The sequence below is a fragment of the Drosophila ananassae genome, chromosome 3L (genome assembly GCF_017639315.1).
Source record: "Drosophila ananassae strain 14024-0371.13 chromosome 3L, ASM1763931v2, whole genome shotgun sequence".
Classification (NCBI taxonomy): domain Eukaryota; kingdom Metazoa; phylum Arthropoda; class Insecta; order Diptera; family Drosophilidae; genus Drosophila; species Drosophila ananassae.
In genome coordinates, this window is record NC_057929.1 from 9,287,659 (window position 1) to 9,312,057 (window position 24,399).

Sequence of the window (24,399 nt, forward strand, 5' to 3'; positions counted from 1 at the left end):
ACTCCAGTAGGGCGGAAATATTAATAACAAACTCAACACAGAACTCAAACAGGGTTAACTTAACACTTAACACGGAACAATACAAGTTAGGAGACCAAAGCCAACGAAAAAAAGCATTTAAAAGACTGTTCTCCGAATAGAAGAATCCGAAACCAAAAGAACCCAAACAAATCAAAAGTCAAAAATCAAATCGAATAAAAAAAACGAACCCGACAACGAAGCCGGCCTGGGCGTAATGCACGGCTTGACATTGGCATGGGCATTGGCCGGGCTATGAGGATTGGCTGGGACACTAGCATTGGCATTGGCATTGGAGTATAGATGTGGTGAGTGGGCTACTGGTCGGGCACTGGCGGGCAACATCGATGGCGGAGAGTTTGCTGATGAGGTGCTGACTGATAATGGCAATGATGGTAGCGATGGTAGCGATGGTAGCGATGTCGATGAAGATGAGTATGTCGGGCAGGCTGGGGGCGTCTTATATTGCTTATGATTGGATGATGCAGCTGTCTGATTTTGGCATGGATTTCTATGATTTTGGTTCACTTTAGATGCAGATGCTGATGCGGATGCAGTAACATTGGCGGCTGGCTTATTAGTGACATTACAGTTTCGGTTTGGGGGCGACTGTTGTGGTGGTGACTGTTGTTGTTGCGGTTGTGTGGCGGAAGGTGCTTGCTGCTGAGGCGGCGATTGCTGCTGTTGCTGCAATTGCTGTTGGACTTTGTGCTTCTGTCTGCGTATTTTGGCATCAAGATCGGCCTTAAAGTCTGACTTTCGGGGCACCAGGGGCTTGTCGCTGGCCAGCGTGTTGGGCGCTGGGCCACTGAAAAGGCTCAGGCTGTTCGGTTTGGGCGGCAGCTGGCGCTTGACAGGATCTACTGGCTGCAGCTCACTGGCCACCTGCTGCTGCTGCTGGGGGGGTGGTGGTGGTGGTGGGTGCTGGTCCTGTGCCGGCTCAGTGGTGGCTTTACCTCTTTGGGGACTGCCGCGTCCGAGGAGCTGCAGCTGCTGTTCGCTGGTGGCGCGGAAGGAGGAGAGTCGCTGCTTGGCGGGCGCCACGGTTGCTGTGGCCGGCTGCGGTGGCGCCTGGCCATCCGGCGAGGAGTCCGGCGTTCCAGCCAGGTTCGTCGGCAGCTGCTGCAGCTCGCGCATCTCGTGCAGCTGTAGCGCCTGTGGCTGGGGATCCTTGGTGCGCAGCAGCACTATCTCCGAGTTCTGCTTCACGAACTCGATGTCCGGCGTGATGGGAATCTGGTGGTCGTAGATCACCACCACGGCACTGCCGCTATCGCTGCAGGTGTCCACGTAGGCGTGGCGCGGTTGCCCCAGACACAGGCTGTCCGACGCCAGGGAGACACTGTCACCCGGACCCGCCTCCTCCCGACTGGCACTGGCCGCCACAAAGTGCGCAAATGTGGGATTCTCGTAGCCGCCGGCCGTCATCCCGCCGGTCAGCGAACTCGTCTCGCTCACATAGCAACGACTCAGCTCCGAATCGCTGGCTCCAAGCAGGTCCCTGTCCCTATCCCGATCCCGTCGCCGTGCCTCCGCACTCTCGTCGCCGCCCAACTCATCCGAGGTAGTGTCCGAGATGTCGGTGCCGCAGCCGCTCGAGTGCGTCTGATTGCTGATGGCACAGGGCTCGATGGTGCTGGTGTTGCCGGCGGGCGTGTTGTGGTTGTCGCTGCTGCTGGTGGAACTGCTGGTGGTGGTCACATTCGTCACATTGTTGTTACTGCTGCCGGTCAGGCTGGTCATCATCATCATCTGCTTGCCCTTGCCCTCATCGATCTCGCGTTGGAACGAGTCTAGTTCGCCAATTAAATTATTTAGAGCTTGGATTGAATCTTCGAAAGACTTGTCTGTTAGGATCATTTATTTCATAGTTGTTGTTTGGTGGTTTGGTGGTGGTAGTTGGTGGTTGGTATTCATAGATGGTGTTGTTGTTGTGCATTTTGTTCATTGTGGATAGTTTACAGATGACAGAGATATTGGTAGGGTGAACACATGAAGTCAAAACCAAAGGTGCATAGTTAGATGTTGGATGTTGGTTGTCGTTTTTTTGGACAAAACCCCAACAAGGCCAACAAAAAAATACATTGGGAGAGAAGAGGGCGGGAGAAAACAAAAAGAAATTTAGGGATTAAATCTTTTTTTACGATTCTATCTCAATTATAAACTAAAAATAGTGAGGGGTTACAGAATACAGAATGCCGGGGAACAGGAGGCGAGGTTCTGGAGAACTCATATTTATAGTCTGGATGCTCTGAAGTGCTGAACTGAATCGGTGCAAGGATCCCAGTTGGCTGAGCCACTTACCCATTTCCTGCTGCTCCGCCTCGGATCGGCGTCCTCCTCCGGCCGGGCCAACCGATGCAGTTGGTGGAGCGACTGGAACCGGAGCCGGTGGCGATATGGCAGCCGCAGCTGCCGCCTTCTCGAACATCGAGGCCTTCTGCAAGACGGAAGCCCGCGATCGCTCGTCGGTCTCTTCCTCCTCCACGTCATTGTTTACAGATGCCTGGCCAGAGCCGGAACCCTGCTCGGTGATCTTCAGCACCTCGCTGGCGGGCGGAGTGGGAGAGCTGACCTGATAGACAAAGCCCAGGCCGGCTCCCGTGCCGATGCTGCTGCCACTGGGTGTACCTGCGGCAGTGGACGTGGGTGAGTTGGTTAGCAAGGGCGAGTAATGATTCTGTGGCGTGGAGCAGCCACTGGACGGCGAGGTGGTGGTCGTGTTCGTGTTGGTGCTGGTGCTGTGGTTGTGCTGGCCCACCAGGGAGCCACAAGCTACCGTCGAGTCAATTGACGGATGCGAGTGCAGCGACGAGGCCGTCGAGGATATGGAATGGGAGCGAGTGGCTGTGGCAGAGGCGGAGTGATGATTTTGCTGCTGTTGCATGTGTTGCTGATGATGTTGCTGCTGTTGGAGCAGTTGATGCGAACCCGTGGAGTCATTGGAATGCTGTGAGCTGATCGAGTCGATGGAGCTCTGTTGTTTCAAAGGCGGCGGCGAGGGCTTCTGCTGCTGCTGCTGTTGCTGGTTCTGGTGGTTAGTCAGTTTCAGGGCCGCCATGTTGGCCAACTCGGACATATTCACGTAGGTGGGCGGTGTCTGCTGTTGTTGCTGATGTTGCTGGAGCTGTTGCTGTTGCTGCTGCTGCTGGGCATGATGCGCTGCGGACAGCTCTGTGTGGCGGACGGTGTTAGCGGTGACATGCGTGTAGGCGGGGGGGATAGAGTGTCACAACACAATCATTAGTAAGACTGATGGGATTAGCCGGTGGGACAAGCGTGCACACAAACACACGGAGAGGTCGGAAGCTGGGCCTGGGACTCACCTTTCGTGATATGAGCTGGAATCGGTGAGGGACACTGCCGCTGCAGCAGATTGCTCCCGCTACCCTGGCGGTGGTTGCTCTGGGCCGACAACGGACGCTCCAACGACGAGCAGCGCTGCAAGGACACAGAGGCATTAGTTTGTTTGAAAAATCTCAACTACTTCTAGTAAGGAATTGAAATGAAGCGAGTTTTGTGGTGCCTAGTTGTCAATGGTCTAGCGGGGCGCATGCAGATGAGCGCGCTTGTGGATCTACGATCGATAGGTGCTCTGCCTCTCCGACATAACGTACTCACCACGTGGGCTGGCTTCTGTTGCGGTGGTCAGGACCAACGGAACGAGAAAGACAACTTAATTGAGTGTGAAAGAAAGCTATAGTCGACGAGCCGACTATCCCATAAGTTCCTAACCATTCCTATCCGAACCATACTTACAACTGGCAGAGGTGGCCGGCTGAGGGAGGCAGCCGGGGACTTCTGGGTGGCCGGAGTGGTCTGGCCAGACGAGGACTGTCCATTGGCGGCGGCTGGGGAGCCATTATTGAGGCCAGTGGTTGACTCGTGAATGGTCTCCGGGTTCTGGAACGTATAGACTGTGAGCGGCGGTCGCTGGTGGCCCTTCTCGTAGGCGGTCGAAATGGTATGCGGCCGGTCGGCGGTCGGTGGCAGGCTGTCCACAGTGTCCTGATTGTGTGGCGGCCAGGTGGATACATTCGCCGTCTGATTGGTGGCATTCGATGTCTGTGGGATGACCAGAGAAGGGAATATTAATACAGAGCGACTACTACAAGCGACACACAAGAAATAATCATTGGTTTGGTGTTGAATCGAAATCGAACGGAAGAAAAAGAAATGAAAACCTGTGTTGTTAGCGCTGGCGATGAGCAAAAGCCACTATCACTGGATTCACCAGGTTTCAAGCGAATTGCGGGCGTTACAAACTAAAAACGAAAACGAAACACAAAAGAACATTGATGAAAACCAGGAAATGAGTGGACGCCACAGTGCCAAAATGTTGCTTGGAGGTGGTGTTCGGAGGCTAATCCCAAATCCCATCCCCAGAATGATGACGCACCTGCGACAGGGAACGCGGATAGTGGTGATGGCCAGGTGAGTTGCTTGAGCCGCTGCTGTTGATGCTACTGATGGAGCAGACGGAGCTCTTACGGGAACCCAGCGAGTTGGAGCAGCCTCCACCCTGAGACCCAGAACCGCCACCCGGGGACTCTGGGTAGAGATTAATGCTGGCCTTGGCATCGTGGATGAGTTCCTCGGAGGCCTGGGGCAGGACACTGGGGTCCTTGGTGACCAGAGCTATCGACTGCATCGCCTCCTGCAATTTAAAAGTGTTTAGATGGCAGTTTCTAATTGGATTCGATGGAAACTAACCTGGAGGTGACCCAGTTCGGACATGACCTCGCACTCCTCGTGCACCACCGGCTGCAGCATGTGGACAAAGCTGCAGTACCGCAGTCTCTCCTCCACCATGGCCGCCCTCAGGGACTTCTTCTCCACCTCCTCCAACTCGGCCCGGCGGAGTGTCACGTCCTGCATGTGCGAGTCCATCAGGGACTGGAGCCCGTCCGTCTGGCCCTTGCGCGCCTTCTTCTGGAGGCGCAGCGTGTCGCTGGAGCGCTTCTTCAGCTCACTCCGGCACCGCTTGTACTCTTTGGCATGGTCCTTGTCGATGGTGGCCACTGTGCGCTTCCAGTCCTCGATCCTCTCCTGCAGCGGCTGCACCAAACAATCCATGATGGCCGTGGTGAAGGTCTTCAGGCGCGTCTCCACCGCCTTGTGGCGCAGGCAGACCCGGGTGAGGGCGGTGCCGATCTCCTTGGAAGCGCCTGTTTGGAAAGAGAAAGGAATTAATACAAGGAAATAGTATAGAGTTTACTTTCAAAATTATATCTCATAAAATTACTGATTTAATTTGTAGGATATTTGCATTATTGAACAGTTTCCAAATTAAATTACTGAAGTTACGTCCAATGGGAGATGGTTTGAGCAAAAAGCTGGCAGCGGAAATGTTTAGAGCATGCAACTACAATCACACGCCATGGGCTGTCGCTTCAATTGGGATGGGGATTGGAACTGGGATTGGGAGAGGAGGCACTGCCCATACATTGCATGCCACATGCCACACGATTCGGGACTCTAGCCTCAATTCTACGGTCCCGTGTGTGCCCATTATGCCATGCCACACAGTCCAGAGTCTCTGTTAGTCCCGGAAAACTAGTCAGGCTAACTGCTACTGCCAGTGCCAGAACACTGGAGGCAAATGACAGGCGGCCCGATTAGCTACGACTGCCTCCGGAGTCGGAAACTCAGATACCCCGACTGCTGGCATCCTCATTTAATGTGTAATTATCTGGCAAACAGTCGGCAGCACATTGATTCTGGCATGGCCGGCCCCTTCTAAGAGCCACTTGCTCCGAATCCCACCCAAGTACCTGTGAGTGAGTGCCCAGCAAAAACCACCACCTTAGTACTAAGTTTCACCCTCGACTGGCAGACAAAAAAAAGGACAATTGACACTTGTGCCGATGCTTGACCGAGCTCTAGACCAAGTAACCACTAAACTAATGAAACCATTTGGAAGTGCTTGGCCCAAAAGGGTGGCTAACTGATGGCCAGACTTACGAGCAAATGCACTCAGAAAGGATCAATATATGCTAATGCCAGAGCTTAGTCCATCCACCCAAGTCTGGCACTTTAAAATGGGGTTTACCGACCAAAGCCGGTTGGAAGATGGCAATATCTATAACTCAAGCTATCTATCACAGTCTTAGCTTAGCTTTTTAATGAATCTTTATAGCTCGTAGCTAGTACCCCCTTTTAAAAACTATTAGCAGATAGCTGTCTGATCTGGCTACACCTCGATGTTAAATGTTATATGTCCCACATGTTCAAAGTTCTCCCAGCATTTTGATTTTTATCTAGGCTTTTTATTTATTTATTTTTTTTTTGTATTTCCCGTCCCGAGAATTGCATAACCGGGCGGGTACTTGACGAGTGCGACGCATCGCAGCCAATAAATAAATATAAATAGCAAAAAGCAGCGAAATGCGTGAGCTCTGCCCCAACAAATCTGTCCCCGAGGAAGAGACTTTGTACACAAAATCAGATCGATGACCGCCGGCGAGTGTGAGCGGACGCATGAATAATGAGAAACACACTACCGAACCGGGCATGGGATGGAAATGTGGATGTGGATGTGGGGGAAGCCCACGTGGTGCAAATACCCCGACAATGTCTCCACAGCCTGAACTTACCTCTTGAATTGGTCGCCGCATCTGCTATCTTTTGGAAGGCATCCAAATAGGCGGCGATTGCTTGGATGGCGGCCCTGCGAATAAAAAAGAAACACTATTATTATTATAGTCTCAAGAAGCCTCGTCTAGATTTAATAAAGATCTCTCTTTCAATTTGCCGTGGGCGACATTTCAATTAAGAGACAGCTGGAGAAGGAAGACAGTGGCAGTCAGTAGATTGGAGAAAGAAAGGGGAGAGATTTCCTTAAGATTTAGTTTAAAAAAATGTATTAAATAAAATGAAAAAGATAACCAACACTAATGATATCTCTTTAGTAATTAGATCCAGGTATAACCTTCATGGCAACCCACTGTGGGTCTTGGAACCACTCAAGTGTTTTATGAAAGTCCACACCCGCCGGGCGACCCAACCAGCTAGCCAAGATGTGTGTCAAGCGCAGTGGGCAAACACTCATCTAGAGAGACTCGGACAACATGATTTGGGATAATGATTAATGCAGCTATACGTATGTGCCATATGAGCTATAAACTTCTGGCCTGCTCGTCGTAGGAAAGCCAAAATTTGGGCCAAGTCTGAGCGTAAAAATAACAGAGAGCGAAAATAAACAGTGTCGGTGTGGTCTCGAGAACCCCAAAACTCAAACCCAAATCGACTAAACCGACCAGCACAAAAATAATCATCGACATGCGAGGAAGTGGAAAGCATAAAAATCGACTTGAAGTAAACTAAAAGTTTGTTTATTCATTTGCATGTTCTCATTCTGGGGTTTTGCAATTGTTATTCCACCGCCAGTTCCAGTTGCTGTTGAAATGTCTTTAAAAGTCGAAGAAAATTCCACAATGGAGAAATCCGTTTCTCATCAATAATAAACTTACCTCAAACATGTATGGAGTTTTCCCGCCTTGGCCACAAAATCCTCCCACAACGGCGAGGTGTTCTGGAAAAAAGAGAGAGGAAAAGTCAGAATAAATTAGATGGATGTTGTAACCAGCAGGGAATCGGGGCTATTTTAGTCTCAATGAAATATTTATTTGCCAATTTCCTTACACAAATCTCAGATAAGATTGGATAAAGTTTATAAACAAAGGATGCCCCTTTGCTGATGTCATTCTGGATTAAATTGATTTTAATCCAATTGAATTAAACTTTTGTTGTCTGGAAACTTGATTAAAAAGCTAAAAATACTCATATTATAATACTCATTTAGAGGCAGAGGGTGTAACTTATTTTATTCAATCGAAATGAGGAAGATCCATATGGTTGGATGGACTCCCCTCGGGTTTATGTCTAATTAAATATTCCCAGTAGCCCCAGAGCCAATTTCGATTTGGGTTTTCTCACATAATCTTGGCCGGCTGGCTGGCTGGCTTCTGGCCAAGACTCAGTGTCATGCTGGCGAATGGCTGAGCGGCTTCCATAAAAGGCAGCTAGACATTTTATGTATCTATATAAACATTTTTTTTTTTGCTTTTTTTTATTGGCAAGAAATAATATCAAGTAAAGAAGCGCAAATGGTCAATAAAAGTGAAAACGAGTTTCTTTTTTTTTTTTCGCCCATAATACTGCTCAATTACACAACAAATGACATTGAAAGACTCACCGACAGCGATTAAGACATAAAGTATAATACTTTAGTGGCTTGTTGGATTCTCCAACAAGGTAAATAGATTTAAGCCATTTCCCTTTCAGTCCTCTCTTTATACAACAATTGGGCGAATAATTCGCAAAATGCCAGTTGCAGGAAAAAATCGATTCGAACGCCCAGGTCTGGGCCAGGGCAGTTGCATAAACCGTCCGTTTGGGCCAATAAATGCACTCGGAGGGCCAAAAGGTAAACGAACCAGAAATGGCAAGTGAACACCATACAAAAATAAAAATACAAAAATACAATACAGAAACGGCAAACAAAGCCAAATAATAATTGAACGGAAATCGATTTTTGGTCATTTTCTGCAAGCTTTGCTGTTTTGGCTTTCAGAGGGGAAACTATAAGCGGCCCAATTGGTAATTGTTCAAGACTTGTTTTAAAAATTATTCTATGCTTCGGTATTCCAGCATTAAATTAACATTTTCATAAAACTTTTAATCCGATTTTTCCAATGATTGGAACACGTTCGCATCCCACATGCAAATAATTATTGTTTATTTTGTTGCAAAACCATTGGTTTTTTTATTATTTCTGTAGTTTGTAGTTTGTAGTTTGTTGTGGCAACCAAAAAGTTGATAAGCCTCTTTTCCAACGCCTGCGTGGGCTGTTGGCGGCGTTTTGTGAATGAACATTTTGTTGTCATATGGCTGGCTGTTGTGGCTACCACCAGGCCAGGTCCAAGACACGCGCTCCAAAACACGCAAAGCTGTCATTACGCCGGCCAGGCCCAAACGGTTTACGTTGGCGTTTTGGGAGATAGCTCAGCTGGCCTGGTCTAAACCACCAGGTAGTTGGTTGTTGGCCAATGCCTCATGAATGGCAATGGCCAATTAAAGAGTTAACATTTTCTGGCAACTACTGCACTTTTTTTTCCCTCAAATCCCCAAAAACTAAACCTGGAAGTAAAGCTTCCTCCAAACACTTTCCAGTTCTTTGTCTTTTGTGGGCCGAGGAAGTCCCAAACGAGTAGTGCATCCATGAGACTATGTATTAGTTTGTGACTCTAGAGCTTGGGTAACTAACTCGTAACCGGGTAGGTAGGCAGCACGCTAGACACCTTAAAACCCACTATTTATGCCACTCACAGCACAGCGGTGTTGCAGCTCTCAGACTCAGCAAACTGGAAAAGTTCACACACACACATATAGATGTATAAACTCTTGATCTTTCCAATAGCCTACAAAATCAGCCCACACGAACTAACTCCTCCAGCCAGAGCTTCAACTCTCCAGCTGGTTCACAGCCCCATTCATGCAACAGTTTTGTTGCAAGTCTCTCGAAAATGCCCCCAAAGATTCCCTCTGCCAAGCAGGCAGCTAGAAAAAGGCGGAGTTTGGCTGCAAAAAAAACAAAAAAAAAATATAAATAAACGGGTTCAGAGCCTCGTCCTACATTGCTCGGTTTTGGGTCCAGAAATCTGGAATCTGGGAAACCGCATCCACCGTTCCTCCTTATGCAAAATAATGCCAAGAAGCCTGGCCTGGCCTGGCCGGGTCTGGACTGATTGATTTTCTATGAGAGTCGCCCCGGCGAATATTAGTCGCCTGGGGGCCATAATTTTGGTCTCTTGGCCAGATGTTGACTTTGACGGATCTGCCGGCGGGGAGGCTGCGGAATCGTGCGCCACTAATTTGCACCTAAAAACCGTTTTTGTTTCTGGCTTTTTTTCGGCTTCGGTTTTGGTTTTAGAAAGTAGAAAATTATTTGCCAGGAATATGAAATGAAAGTGTTTCTTCGGTGTGCTGCTATTCCTCCTCCTCCCTCCGAAAGTTTCCAGCTTTCGAAAGTTTCCAGAAAAATATTCAAAAGCCAGGCTAGGCTAGTAAGCAAGATCGGCAAATTGGCAAATCGATTGAATTTGAATAGATCGCGACTTATGCCAATCATCATCAAGTAATTCAATAACCGATAGTTACCTATTTCTGCCGATTTCTGCCCCGTCCCAAACAATGCCCCAGTCGTGACCCCAAAACCGACTCCCGCCCCAACTCTCCGACCAGAACATGGTTGGATAGTTGGATATGAGTTACCTCTTTCCCATTCTCCAGCCGTAACCCAAGAAGTTGCTTGCAACATGGCAACCGCAACATGAACTCAAGTTGCAGTCAACGCGTGCCACAAACCACAAAACAAAACGAACTCGAGTTCACAAAGTTCGCAAGCATTTAAAAAAAGAAAAGAGCTTAGATTATATCCTTTATTTAGCCATCAAAGTAGTTGAATCCACTAATTGATTTTTATGAACTCTCCTCGGATCTCACAACAAATGGGGGATGCGCGCGGAATGTTCCTTTCGTCCAGGGCATTAAATACTATAACTAGCTTGTGACGTCCCCGAAGAGTAGGTCCCCGAATATTCTGAACCCTTAGGTTCAAGTCGAAGGGCTCATGGACCAGAACGGTCTAAAATCAAGGAGATATAGCATAGATATATGTAGTATAGAAGCTGGCCATCACTCACACCCGGGGTATTGATGCACTTCTTCTCGACATCAGCACGATTGGAGATGTAGGCAGTCCACATCTTATACCAGTACTGATTCCTGTCGTACATAATGGTACAGAAATCCTGGGAAACCATGGAGAAGACAGTCGGCTCCCAGCTTCCGCGACTGAAGTGAAACACCTCCAGCTTCCCCTGCAAGGATTCGAGAAATCGATAAGGGTACTCTTACTCTTAGAGAGCCGGATTTACTGTTATCCGATCTTTGGGATTTACATCCCACTTTACGGTGGCATTGCCCGACACGTGGAGCGTATCACCATCATGGATGATCTCCAGCTGGTCCAGGTCCAGGGCCTGGGGCACCTCAATCGAACCCGGTGGTCCTTCAGTGCAGGGCGAGAATATGTCCGGATTCTCGAGCACCAGTTCGTAGTCCGCAGCCCAACAGCTGGACACGCCCACGATAATCACCAGCCACGAGATTCCCATCATTATTGTGCCTCAACAAAAAACTGGACCAGCTCTTATAGTTCCTAGCTCTTATAGAGGTATTTTTCCGCTTGTAGTCACTGATTATCGCAACATTGTGTTTAATCCCATCATAAAGTGTCATCGAAAGCCATAACATGCAGTTCTGTGTACGGAATTATTTATTCTGACATGTTTTCTTTAATCTTTTCCATCAAAAACATGAGATTTTATCTTTTTTAGAGATTTCTGGTGACCCATAAGCCAGATAGCCTATCAGGAATATCAGTAGTTTCCGGTTCTCGAAAGGTCTACTGAAATTAATATGCTCTTTTATACTTTAAGGCCACCATTTAAAATAACTAGAATTCAATTTTTAAGGATTCTACCTCAATATTTATTGCAATTCCTATCATGATTTAATCAAAATGTGGAAATTACATGGATTCTACTATCCAATCTTCATAGCTTTTCAACTTCTCCCCTGATTTCAAAGCAAATGGTGTTGGGTCGCGGGGCATTCTTCTCGTCAATAGCCTCGAAAGTGACCACCGCCTTGTAGCGTCCATGCAAGGTTGCCCCTCGGATGTTCGTCACGAGAAGTTGCACATCGAAGGGTTTGTGCGCCAAAATGGTCTAAAATACAAAAGCCATCTCGGTGTCAGACTAGAGAAGAACGAGTCAGTTCCTTGATCAACTCACACCAGGTACCCGCAGGCAATTCTTTTCCGCCTCCTCGCGGTTTATGATGTGTTTCGTCCAGTACTTGTACCAGTATTGGTCCTCATTGAACATCACGGAGCAGAAGTCCGGGGTAGCTACGCTGAAAACAGTGGGTTCCCAGGTGCCGCGGTTGAAGTGCATCATGGCGATCCTTGCCTAAAAGAACGACCGATTAAATCCAAAGATTCTTTCATTTGAAATCATGGTGGAGTGGATTTTACGGAAATGCGATCGGTTGGTTCCACTTCCCACGTGGTGCTGACATTTTCGGAGATGTGAATCGTCTCAGAGTCCTGACTCGTCACCAGGTTATCCAAATTAAGGAGTCCCTTGACGCCCACCGACCCGGGCGGTGGTTCGGTGCAGGGCGAAAAGACATCCGGATCCTCCAGAATCATTTCGTAGTCGGCGGCCCAAATCCCGGCCAGACTTGCGACGAGAATACAATAAACTTTCAGCATTTTTCAGCTAATAGCGGATAATCCGGCAATCCGACTTTATATAGGGGTTCCCACAACGGAAATCCCTCATTATGGATCATCGTTAGGTCACTAATCCCCGATGATATCGGCCATCCACATGCAATAATGTTATAGATCCAGAAAAATTATGACCCAACAGATTGCACAATCAATGAGCTCATTCCTCCATCCTAGTGGAGGCTATCCTTAGATAGTACCCCCCATGGACTCCTTCTTGTAGCTATAACATTCATTCGACATTGGTATCATTGTTTGATGAAATCATTTTTGCAAACAGAATCAAAACGGCAAACAAAAAAGAGGGAATAGCTATAACTATTTTGCATAATTGGGCGCGACAACAACACACATGACTCGACTATATCTCGGCTATTGTATCGCCAATGCAGTTTCATATTCATTAAAGTTAATTGCCGCTTTGATTGCGATTCGTTGTCGAGCAGAAAGTTAACGTGCAGGCGCGGCCACCATCCCAACATGTCAAATGTGACAAAACTGAGTTATTAGCAGAACCCGAACCCGACATCAGTGATTCCAGAGCGGCAGAGCCATGAGCATCAACGAGCAGTTCCCCCACAAAGCAATTAAAATAACGCCAAGTAATTAATACCAACTAAGACGATGATTCTGATGAGCTTCAAGAGGAAAAGTATCTGATATTTATTCTCTAATTCTTAGATGTCTGTGTGCTTGGGGGAGGAGGTCTCATAAGCGGTTTCAATTGGAATATGTACATCCGGATGACAAAGCAGAAGGACCTTGCACCAGATAGGACCAACACAGATAGGAGGAGGTATCCACGTCCTCTTCAGTTCAACCTTGAAAGCCAACCAGCGAGAGGAAGCCCGCATGAGATATTGTCATAGAAATGGCAACACATTGCGTCAGCTGCGAATGCCGCCATAAATAAAAACTCATTAGCTCTTGTCTGTTGTATTGGACCATTCACAGAATCAGCTATAAATACGAACAGTACCAGTACCAGTACCAGTACCATTACATAGATCTCTGTATCTACAAAAAAGCCTCACCTACTCTCGAGACTTGAGTTCGCCAGACAACAATTACTTACGAAAAATTGTATATAAAGCGAAGCATTAATTGAAATGCAAAAATAAAACAATAAGAACAGAGCAACAAAAAAAAAAAAAAAATAAATAAAAAAAAGCAAAAAATTATGATCGCCCAACGTGGGGCTCGAACCCACGACCCTGAGATTAAGAGTCTCATGCTCTACCGACTGAGCTAGCCGGGCATGTGGAAAGGGGGGTGCCAGGAGGCCCCCAAGACGATTCTAGCCCCAATTGGGTGCTTTTCAAAGAAAAAAGCATAGAATTCTATTAAAAGCACGAGCGAGCATAGAATTTTATTAACAATTAAAAAGTAAACATGCCTGTGTGGAAAATATGCAAATAAACATACTAGATATTTTATTATTATTTTTATATACATTTCTGTGAAATAAGCAGAAAATATTATACATCTTTTTAAAGATTAACGATCTAGAATTCATATTCTAGTCTCAGAAGACAATTTTTGTTATTAGTTTAAGAAACTAGTTTATTAAATTTAATTTTGAGGGCAGTTTCACTTACAATCAATTGAAAGATGTACTTAAAAATTGTTCTTGGTTTTCTTTAAATATATTTTAAATATTTAAAAACGCCAACAAAACATAAATAAATAATAAAGTAAAAACTTTTAAAGCATATTTGGCCAAAAATAAAAAATTGTAAGTCGCCCAACGTGGGGCTCGAACCCACGACCCTGAGATTAAGAGTCTCATGCTCTACCGACTGAGCTAGCCGGGCTGTTGAAATTAGGGCAGCAAAGTTCTCAAAGCAAGTTAACAGTTCCACATAATTATGTTATTCTAAAAATAGATAGACTATTTAAATGTGTTTAGAACTATTTCTATTTTTATAAAAATATATCTAATCATTAGGCCTAAGATTCTACCAAGTAGAAATATTTATAAATAAGTTAAATAGCATAGATTGTATAATTAAGATATATTTTTCTCTGTAAGAGCTAATTTGTTAAGGTCTCTACGATACACGATCACTGTCTAAGGGTTAAAGAGTCAAGGAAAATACACTTTTTTCAACAAACTCTTTTAAATGCGCCCATTATCTGCCCAACAAAGGCCTAAAACTATGAAACAGGTTTTTATTTTTAATTAATTGGGTGTCGAATTGAAATGGCCTACTGACTTGAAATATGAAATTAGTTAATTTTCCGTTAATACCCAATCGCCCGAATGACAAAAAAAAGAAACGCGACCAAAATAATGAAATGCGCCCAACGTGGGGCTCGAACCCACGACCCTGAGATTAAGAGTCTCATGCTCTACCGACTGAGCTAGCCGGGCATGTGGGCGTATCCGATCGGTATCAGAACCGGAAGGTGTTCCCAATAGACCCGTGATATAGTTTCGGTCGTAATACTATAAACACTACTTGCTCCCATACCAACTACATCAAGTTGAACGCCCTTTTCTTGTTTCAGAAGGTAGAGATATATCTCTTGATGGCGCGATTTGGGAGGGAAGTGGGATATAAAGCATTGGGAGATCGTTCTCCCACCACAACACTCGAAATGTGGCCCACGCTGAAGATCCTGCTGATCCTGGGAGGCCTCACCACCCTCACCGAGGCCTTTAACTACATGTTTATAATGGACGACGATGGCCTGATGGCGCCCTGCGAGGACCAGCCCGGAAACCACATCAACTTCATGGACGGCCTATTCGATATGTCGACGTCCAAACTGGGAAAGTTTGATGGAAAGCTCAGAATGGAGGGGGATCTGATCGTAAAGTGGACTGATGTCCAGCCGGAAGACACGCTTACAGTGAGTTATACCCCAAAATGATTCCCTTACCCAACCGATCCTTGTCCCCCTTTAGTTCGTGGGACAGATATACAAGTGGGAGCACAACGCTTGGCAGAAGACCATGTTCTCGGCCAGCAGTAAGAACTTTTGCCGAAACATGTTCGAGAAGGGTCAGTACTGGTACGATTTCTGGACCAAGCACATCACCAATGCCGATGAGATAATGAACCAGTGCCTGAACACCCCAGGAGTGAGTTCAAGTTATAGTTCCTCCTAACTAACTAACCGTTTTCCTCCAAAAAATGTCAGGCCGTGTTGAAGCACGAACTTTTCGAACCAATATTGAAGGGAAGCCTGAACGTCCCGAACCTGGAGGGTCGCTACAAGTTGGTCATAACCGTTGATGCATTCGACAAGAAGAACGTCAAGCGACCCGTAACCGCCTGCACCGAGTTCCGCGGCATCGTCAAAAAGTCATAATCCCGACAATTATATATGCATGCTGAGGTATTCCATGCGAACAGCGAAACACCATTAAAGCTAATTATCGAACATGAATATCAGGTGGCATTACTCGCGGTCGTGGGCGGGTTTCTTCCTTTCAGTTCATCATGGGGACTCCCGGAAAGAAGTCGCAGGAGGCACACAACTGGGGGTTGGAAGTGTGCCAGGCGTCGTCCATCCACGGAATGCCCTATGCGGCCCGGAGGGATCTGCACTGGAGCGAACGGCTCTTCTGGCTGGCAATGGTAGTGGTGGCCACCTACTACGCCGTCGACACCTGCCTGGCCCAGTGGCAGAGATTCCGCAACAATCCGATTGTCTACGAGTACGAGTACCTCTCCGGGCTGCGAAACTTTACCTTCCTCGGGCTGACCCTCTGCACCAACTACGAGACCCCGGAGCAGGTGGACATGCTCACAAAAATGTTGGTTCTTGATAGCTCTTCTTGACTTAGATCCTTGATGTTCCTTAAACACTAATAATCTCCAGAATTTGGGGAATAAATCCCGAAGAAGACCCCGACAAGGGAGCCTACTACGAAAAGTTTCTCTACGTCCTCAATCGCCTGGAGTACACCAATCTAGACACACTGAAGCCCTTTGAGAACGACACCAGCCTGGACAACCTGGACTACGTGGACATGATCTTCAAGCTGCAGTCCAAGGTTCTGCCGCCACCCTGGCCTACGCTCCTGGCGCCGATCATCACAGAGGTGGGCTTGTGCCAGACCACCAGCCAGTTGTTTCACTTTGGGAATCCCGATGCGTAGGTTATCTGTATCTTCTCCTTATAAGTTATAAGATGTCCATCCCTCTATCTAGAAACAACTTCAACGTAACACCAGTCCGACAATGCGGCTTCTTCAACGACTGTCAGTTCATGCACAAGCCCTTCAATAGCATCTTCACACACGTCTATATGGTAAGTATCCCCGATCCATCAGATTATAGAAACATATCTTATGGAAGTGCACTGATGAAGTACTTGCATGATGTGAACGAGATGATGCTGCCCCACGACAGTCGCACTCTTACGTTTAATGCCAAAACCAAGAGCTCCTACGTCCTCAAGTTGCTGGTGAACTCTCTATCGGCAGATGGAGAAGTGAGGAACCTGCCAGTGGCTTACAGAAAGTGTCGCTATCATGACGAGAACAATCTGCAATATTACTCGGCAAGTCCAATAATCAGTATTATCTAATTCCTATAATATAACCTCCATTTCCAGCCCTATCATCCTAGCCTGTGTCGCCTGGAGTGCCGCATCGACTGGGCCCTAACCCTCTGCAAGTGCAAGCCCTACTTCTATGCCGCCGGCCCCAAAACCCCAATTTGCACCATTTCTGGAATGCTCTGCTTGGCGCGATCCAACTGGCTGGCCAAGCCCTGTGAGTGCTTCCCCCTGTGCAAGGAGAGCACCTACAGCCTCATAGAGGAATATGAACAGAGCGGGGTGAGTGGTAACCATCTGAAAAGATCATTCAGGAAGTAATCTTTAACGCCAAATACCTCGCAGGGCGATCAGAGCTACGTGGGTGAGCAGTTCGAGCGCACCATCATCATCAAGATGGACCTGCCCAAGATGGGCATGAAGCGGCGGGTCGTTTTCAGCACGGATCAGCTAATAATGTCATTCGGAGGCGCCATTGGCCTCTTTCTCGGAGCCAGCTTCATGACCATCTACGGCCTGATCAGCCTCTTCCTAACGTTTTTGGCCGCAAAATGCAAATGTGGCTCACGGGCCACGCGAAAACCAGCCACCAGTAGGACCACTATTCCACAAAAAGCTTCTTTTTATTAAAAATGTATTTAAAAGTATAATGGCCGCTTGGTAAGACCAGAAAATATTGTTACTTGATGCCTAATTTCTGCAACACTAACTCTCAAATATAAAAAAACGAAAACAAAGCAAATGAAAATGCTTTAAAGTTAATGGCTTCAAAGTGGTTTGATGGCCTGGCCGGGCCTGGTGAGCATCATAAACAAATTAATGCCACAATTGTTGCAGGGCCTGGTCTGGGGCACAAAACGAGGAAGCCACAAAAGTGGCAGCTTAGCGAGGCAGAGAGAAGAAAGCGACACGTTCGGTTCAGCTGGGTTCAGAGAGCAGAAAAGTTTTCACTTTTGTGTAAGGAAAACCTATGTGCATTTTCCACTAGATTTCCGATTTTCAAAAGTGACAATTTGCTGGCTTTTCCCTCTTTTGGTTGGGAGACGATTTCGTTACCATTTCGCACACACTTGCCACACATGCCACACTTGCCACACATGCCATACACTTGCCACTAAAGCCCAAGTGCAGTCAGCGGAGCGTAACACTGTTGGCTAAAGCTAACAACCTTTTATGTTTGCATAATTTTTGGCCAGCTGGCATGGCCTAAACCGATACCGAATTAGCCGCATTTAATTGCCAGCTCACCGGGAAGCCGTTAAGAGAAAGAATTCTCCAAATGCCGTGTTCTTTCTTGGCTATGGTTCTTCGCTTAACGCTTATTGAAGAAGTTGAGAAGGAGGAGTCTTGGAAGTCTTGAGCATAAATTTGTTCTGGTCTGCTGCCAAAAAATAAAAAGGCCACCACCGCCAGACAGAGAGTCAGCCAAGCAATTAAAGTGTACTTATTTTCGGGGCTGTGGTGGATGAGGCTCTCGCCTTTTCGGTTTAACCTTTAGACTCGCTTTAGACTGTATTTTCGGTGATTCACTTGCATCTTGCAGATCTTAGTGACATTTGCATTGGCATTTGCCTTGCCAGCTCTGTGAAAAGTTGGCCGAGAAGAAGAAAAGCCACTCTGCCGCCACTCTTTGCCGCCACAAAATGAGGCCAAAATCAGAGCGAAGCAAGGCAACGAGAACTACTTGGGTAGTAAGGTAAGGTAAGGTGATACCAACATATATAACGTTGCCTGAACGCATATTGCACATGAGTATGGGTTTATGCTCTAGTTCACACTCGGGTTAGTACAGAAATGTGGAAAAAAAGAGGCAGCCAGCCAGCCAACTTCTGCACAATTGCGTGCCGAACAATTTCCAAATTTTTTCATAAATCCAAAATGCACTCGCCCGCATCTGACTGGATGGTTGGCTCGTTGGCTTTTTGGCTAAAAAGGCCTGGAGAGAGAGAGGGAGTCGTTATGGATTTTCCTATTAATAGAATACCAGCGGGCGGGACGGCGGCGCTTTTCATCTCTGTTTTCCCGCCTCTACTTCCCAGTTGGTCTATTTCGGGCACTTTCGGGCAACAAATTCCAACACCTGTCCGTCTGGCGATGACAGAGCTCCAGAGAAATGGTGAAGAGCGACTCTCGAGGCCCTACAATGTGCTGAAAATGTAATTATCTTTTGAGGGGAACTCAACACAATGTCACAAATTGGCTGAAAAAAAAAAGAGTGTATTTTTAACCCACTGCTACTAGCAGCTGTCAGAAGGGAAGCAAGTCTCCCAAGAGACTCCCAGTTCCCAGTACTCCCAGAAATAATAATTAATTAACGCTTGTTAACTGAAATCGCTTTGCTTGGTGTTATATAAGCGAAATAAACTATGATATATGCTCGAAAGTTGCCTCAAATGGCGTCATGAGAGCCATAAATTATTGATAGCGCTCATTGGAGAAGTCGATAATAAAATCAATTAATTCCGAAAGAAACAAACAAAAAAGTTGCCAACTTTTGCCTTTTTTTTTCTCTCTCCAGATATTATTCGATTTTGCAATTAAAGTGCTTACGAGAAGAACAATGTATATATTTTTTAAAGCTTCACATTCATTGACTTTTTTGAACATTTTTTAGAGTAATTTTTTTTCCAAGAAGTGGCTCTTACGGAAGTGGCTAGAACTACACTTCATATTCTCGGAATCTAAATGAAAAATAATATCAACTTACCTTCATATCATTGATAATCTGTTGAAACAGACTTCCCAGAGCGGAGCTGTCGCGTTCCAGACTCAGATCCATGGTTCTATTGATTTCTCTACTGGCTCAGTGCAGAATTCGATTAAAATTCGTTAGTCGTTTGGTGATTCGGTTGGATTTTGTTTCTATTATTTGCCTTTTATTTCATTTTGATTGGAAAACCACGTGACACTAGAGTTCCTTATATAGCTCTGGCGGAGATCTGGAAAGAGTCAACAACACTATTAGTTTATAAATAAATACTACAGTCGGAGTTGTAAACTAAAACAAGACATTTATGCTTAATTATTAATAATATTATTCCGAGAAGGGAGTTCTGTTTTCGGCGTAGGCGCTACATCGAAACTCTATTTGGGGATCGTTGACCCAAAAAAACAGAGAACTTGGAACTTGAGTGCTGGCTGATATGATTTATTGGTCATGTAGCGAGGCTAATTGTTAATTATTAATTGATAATTGTTATGTCTAGCGGAGGAGGCAAGAAACAGACAGGAAGTTGCATACATAATTTATTGCATTCGAAGAGCTGGAACCTGAGGCCCATGCAAACGACTTTCATCAGGGAAGTGCAATAGTTTTGACCCATTTGTACGGCTCTACGTGACTCCATTCTGCGCCAAGTTCCGTGCTCCATTCCATGGCTTTCGAAAGCTGATAAACCCAACAACGAGAAAACTAACAGCGACGAGCCTTGAGAGCAATTAGTGCCTGAGAGGCGTCAGATGTGGCGACTTCACTTACAACCTTCGACCAGAAACTGGCCCCAGCTGGGCCTGAGTCTCAAGTTTAATGGCCACCACTCGAGGGCGACTGCACTCGAGAGGGTCTATCGCTGGCTTTTTCGGCTGATTATGACATTTAAGTTGGGTTCTTGGATAAAGAAGAGTATGGTCTCTAGTCCCCAGCTAGGAGGAGGCACAGAGCAGAACCCACAAGTGATAAAGAGTCGCAGAGCTGAAGAACTGATTGCCAAAGAAGGAGGAACCATCAAAGAACTAAAGAGCTATGATAGTAAAGTTTAAGACTATGGCACCACCAGTAACTAGTCATCCCAAGTACAGGGTATCTCTCTGAACCCATAATACCCATGATACCCCCTAGAAGAGAGCTCTATCTTCGTCTTTGTCCGTACTCTCGCTTCTTCTTGGCGGAAAAGTGTAAATGACCTCTCGAGATAAAAATTGTTGCCACAAAACAAACGATGACAGGCCTGCTTTCTTGTTGTTGCAACCGCAGTTGCTCTGTCTCTGCCTCTGCCTCTAGCTCTTGCCTCTTGCCACATTGTTGCAATTTCCTTTCCGTTGCGGAAATAATACTATGTAGTTGTTTTTCTTTATTTTTTTGTTTTTGGCAAAATGAGGCCTTAAATCTGGTTTTCTTTTAAAGCTTATGAACGCGAAACATTGACCCAGTTAGCCTGGCTTGCATTTAAATCATACTTGTAAGCCTGCAACTGGTTGAGCAAGTATTACCATTTCAGAGCACAGTTTACACATCATATCTTATCCCCAGCGGAAATGGGATGCCCCCCTACAGCTTTTCTGGAAAAAAAAATAACAGAAAGAGATGAACCAGAGCATCGGAGGTCAAGACTTGCAAATCGTGATGGGATCGGGGAAGTTATTCTTTCGTTTTTTATATTTTGTGGCAGTAGCCACGAGTCGAACCTTAAAACACCAAGCAGGAAGGCAACAATTTAGCAAAGTAGACCCCCAGAAAGGGATCCAGGCCTGGAGAGTGGGAATCTAAGACTTCGCAAGACTCTCAGACTCTCAAATATCTATAGCTGCGTTTGGATTTCAACAACGCATCTTTTTACGCCCTATTTCTTCAGCTTCAGATACAGATACATCTCTATCTAAAGCCGCAGCGAAGCAGGCGGAAGCTGCCGCCCCAGAGAAAGGCTGTACACAACTCTTCAAATAAATAGTGTCTGGGAAACCCTTATAAAACTGGTGCTAATATTCCAACCACCACTGTCTGCCGCTGCCCGGATTTCTATTACAGGAAGTGACTGACAGAGACCCTCTTGTCAAGGGCGACAGACAGAGTTGTTGCAGTTAATTGCTCCTCGGAGATGGGTGCACACGCACCGTCCTTTCGGATGTCTCCCCTCGTCCGCCGTGTAATTATGCGTACATGCAGATGAGGTCGTCTAGGGTGGACCTGATGATGATGCTCTAACTTTGTGAGTTTAGGATTTGGATGAGGCATCAACTTGAATAATGAGTAAGCTTTACAGCTCCCTAGTCTTCTAAATCACTGCCGAAGTCTGCCTGCATGCCTCAGAGTTTGTTTTGTTTTTAATGGGTTCTCTCCCCTGGGTTCTAGGTGGGATTCGGCTAAACAAATAATGTTACAGCTGCATTGAATGGGGATTTGTATACCTAGAACTACAGAGGCTCCATATAGAGGGAGAAGATATCCAATGTCGTCTCAGTGTTGGGCTGATATATAGACACATGTCTGTGGCGGATAAAGCAACATTGTTGGCTGCTGTCTCTACACTTTCACCAACAACAACTAACAGAGTCAACATCTGTGGTCAGCAGAGTCTCGGAGATGTCTTGGCCCTTGGTCTGATCTTGGTCTGGGGGTCTGGGGGTCTAGGGGTCTGCGATCTCGCTTCAAGACCTCTAGAGTTGGGAAAGCGTCGAGTGGTCGTTCGATGAAAAGAAAAGCGATGAAAAGAACTCATAAAACGATGATAATCCAAAGATTGAGCTTTTTTACGAACCAAATAGACAACGTCACCAGCATACACAGTCTACAGACTCATAGTCTCATAGATGTGTTTATCTATGAGTATCTATCTTTAGCGTCATCTGTGCGCTTCGCATTGCATTTTCTATTTGATGTTTCTGGGATTTCTGTGAGGGCATCTGCTCTGGCTCTCGGCAGGCACATGGCACGTCATTAACCCAAATAATCTATGAATAAAATATAGCAAAAAAAAAAATAGAAGAAAAATCAAAAAAGAAAACACTTGGAAAGTCATCGTTTTCCGTTTAATTGATTTCGTTTTGTGACGCCTGTAAATTAGGGCATTTCATCGATAATTGAATCGCAGATAGGCATCCCGCCGGCGTGTTATCTAATCAGCAGAAGAAGAGTAAACACGCACTCGTGCTTTCGCAATCGATAATTATCGATCGGAGGCTATCTCGATCTGGAGGTGGCCGAAAAAGCACGAGAGCCAAAGAGAGCCGGTGGAAAAGTGGAACACAAAACACATTTCGCAACGAAAAACGCCTACAAATCTGTAAACACCAGAACTGGAAATAAACTTTTCGGCATTTTCGGCATTTAGAGGCGTTTTTAATCGATTTGTGCATAAAATTATAGCTTTACAGAAACACTTTTGCCAGAAAGCATGCTTGAATGGGATTGTTTTTCACACATATTTTGGCATTAAATGATTTTTCCATCGCGCCTCATTACTGGCCAGGGTTGTAGTTTATTTATTTATATTTTGAAACTCTACTCCCACTCTCAGGAAAACTATTTCTTCTGGTTTGTGTTTCTTTGATTGGAAAGTGATGAGATCTTGGCTAGAAAATTGCTAACAAGAGAGCCGTTAGCCGGCAGTCCATCACTGTCTGGGCCGTGTTTTGTTCTTGTTCTTTGTGGCCATCAACAAATGTGAAGTTAGTTGGGTTTTTTTGTTCTTCAAACTCTTCTTATCTTTCCAGTCTCGTTAACGTAAAAAGCTTCTCAGGGGCTTTGTTTTGCTTTCGAAAAGAAAAGGCCATTTCGACCAGAGCTTTCCTAATTAATGCTCATATGCCTATGTCCATAAAAAGCCACCATTAGGGCTGAACTCCTGACATTTCCCATCAAGGAAGCGACATCCCCACTCTTTAAATGATTTTAGGAAACTCTATTTTTGGCTATTTTGGCACGCAATCCCAGCCCTAGGATTAGGCACGATTTTTTAATAGGACAGTCCAGAGAAGAATAAAAAAAAAACGAAAGTGGTTGCGACACAAGCGTGGGAGTTCTCTGTTGGGAGGGAGTGTGTGTTTGTAAATAAATGAATTCACGCCTTTCCACGAATTCATTCATTCATACGGCATACGGGGGATACACCCATGCAGTTCACAAATCAAACGAAAACGAAAATCTCTCTGCGAGTGGGCGGCAGCAGTGCCAGCAGTTCCAGCAGTTCCAGCAGCGACTGCAGGCAAGTCATTCAAGCTGCCACTTGGTCTGAATCAGAAACACAGACTCTGACTGTAGTCGGAGGCAGTTCCAGCCGACTTTTGTTTACCAATTGAGGATAGTTGTGGCAAAGTGAGTAAATTGGTCAAGAGAGGCATTCAAAAGTGGAAGATATTCGAGGTTTATATCTAGGAACAGGAAGGTATGATGAAGTATGATGAAAGAATGATGAAAGTATGATGTAGGATAATCATTTACTGCAAGTTCTGTGACTGTACTGCCTAAAACATTTAGTTCGTTTTGGACATAAGGAACAAGTATGATCAAATAAGATATGAGTATGATGAAAGTATGATGTTGCATGATGTATGATAAGCTTGATCTGCAAGTTCTGTATCATATATCTTAAGAAATTCACTCGCTGACCCAAAATATTGACATTTTTTAGGAAATAAAACCAAATCTCAAAGAAATAGGAACCATTTAGGATCAAATACGATCAAGGTATGATGAAGAATGATGTTGTATGATGTGTTATAGCTATTATAAAAAGAACACTTTCTGGCTTTCAATAATACTGCTATTATGGAAATAAATCCAAATTGTCAAC

General features: G+C 45.7%; 5 protein-coding genes and 3 non-coding genes across 40 annotated transcripts in view; 2 read left to right on the forward strand and 6 right to left on the reverse strand.

The window, feature by feature from the left end:
* LOC6494621 (DNA N6-methyl adenine demethylase) overlaps positions 1–24,399 on the reverse strand; it is a 32,436-nt gene that overhangs the window by 5,021 nt on the left and 3,016 nt on the right. For 14 of the 33 annotated variants that reach the window (XM_032451150.2, XM_032451140.2, XM_044715630.1 and 11 more), the window contains exons 2-12: positions 19,599–19,830; positions 7,491–7,552; positions 6,615–6,688; positions 4,732–5,186; positions 4,418–4,675; positions 4,203–4,283; positions 3,778–4,083; positions 3,640–3,654; positions 3,345–3,459; positions 2,323–3,192; positions 210–1,865 (exon numbers count right to left, since the gene is read on the reverse strand). In XM_032451150.2, coding sequence (XP_032307041.1) covers positions 210–1,865; positions 2,323–3,192; positions 3,345–3,459; positions 3,640–3,654; positions 3,778–4,083; positions 4,203–4,283; positions 4,418–4,675; positions 4,732–5,186; positions 6,615–6,688; positions 7,491–7,552; positions 19,599–19,670 — 3,964 coding nt within the window. In that variant the 5' untranslated portion in view covers positions 19,671–19,830. The remainder of the gene's footprint in view (positions 1–209; positions 1,866–2,322; positions 3,193–3,344; positions 3,460–3,639; positions 3,655–3,777; positions 4,084–4,202; positions 4,284–4,417; positions 4,676–4,731; positions 5,187–6,614; positions 6,689–7,490; positions 7,553–19,598; positions 19,831–24,399) is intronic. The other 19 variants (XM_032451157.2, XM_014907379.3, XM_032451131.2 and 16 more) reach the window with 12 other exon arrangements.
* On the reverse strand, positions 10,447–11,224 carry LOC6494622. Its single transcript, XM_001959962.3, has 3 exons — positions 10,959–11,224; positions 10,725–10,901; positions 10,447–10,666 (listed from the first exon to the last, which is right to left on the reverse strand). Exons 1-3 carry the CDS (start codon positions 11,199–11,201, stop codon positions 10,490–10,492), a joined length of 597 nt encoding a protein of 198 aa, XP_001959998.3. The 5' UTR covers positions 11,202–11,224; the 3' UTR covers positions 10,447–10,489.
* On the reverse strand, positions 11,546–12,386 carry LOC6494619. The gene is made up of 3 exons (XM_001959963.4): positions 12,122–12,386; positions 11,880–12,056; positions 11,546–11,813 (listed from the first exon to the last, which is right to left on the reverse strand). Exons 1-3 carry the CDS (start codon positions 12,359–12,361, stop codon positions 11,640–11,642), a joined length of 591 nt encoding a protein of 196 aa, XP_001959999.1. The 5' UTR covers positions 12,362–12,386; the 3' UTR covers positions 11,546–11,639.
* Trnak-cuu lies at positions 13,565–13,637 on the reverse strand. The gene has a single exon. It is a non-coding gene; the product is annotated as a tRNA-Lys (tRNA).
* Positions 14,121–14,193, reverse strand: Trnak-cuu. Its single transcript has one exon. It is a non-coding gene; the product is annotated as a tRNA-Lys (tRNA).
* Trnak-cuu lies at positions 14,681–14,753 on the reverse strand. The gene has a single exon. It is a non-coding gene; the product is annotated as a tRNA-Lys (tRNA).
* On the forward strand, positions 14,943–15,775 carry LOC6495993. The gene is made up of 3 exons (XM_001959964.4): positions 14,943–15,235; positions 15,291–15,467; positions 15,527–15,775. Exons 1-3 carry the CDS (start codon positions 14,981–14,983, stop codon positions 15,695–15,697), a joined length of 603 nt encoding a protein of 200 aa, XP_001960000.1. The 5' UTR covers positions 14,943–14,980; the 3' UTR covers positions 15,698–15,775.
* On the forward strand, positions 15,783–17,592 carry LOC6495994 (sodium channel protein Nach). Its single transcript, XM_001959965.3, has 6 exons — positions 15,783–16,145; positions 16,211–16,486; positions 16,543–16,642; positions 16,703–16,894; positions 16,949–17,173; positions 17,237–17,592. The coding sequence occupies exons 1-6, from the start codon at positions 15,829–15,831 to the stop codon at positions 17,519–17,521; spliced, it is 1,395 nt and encodes a 464-aa protein (XP_001960001.1). The 5' UTR covers positions 15,783–15,828; the 3' UTR covers positions 17,522–17,592.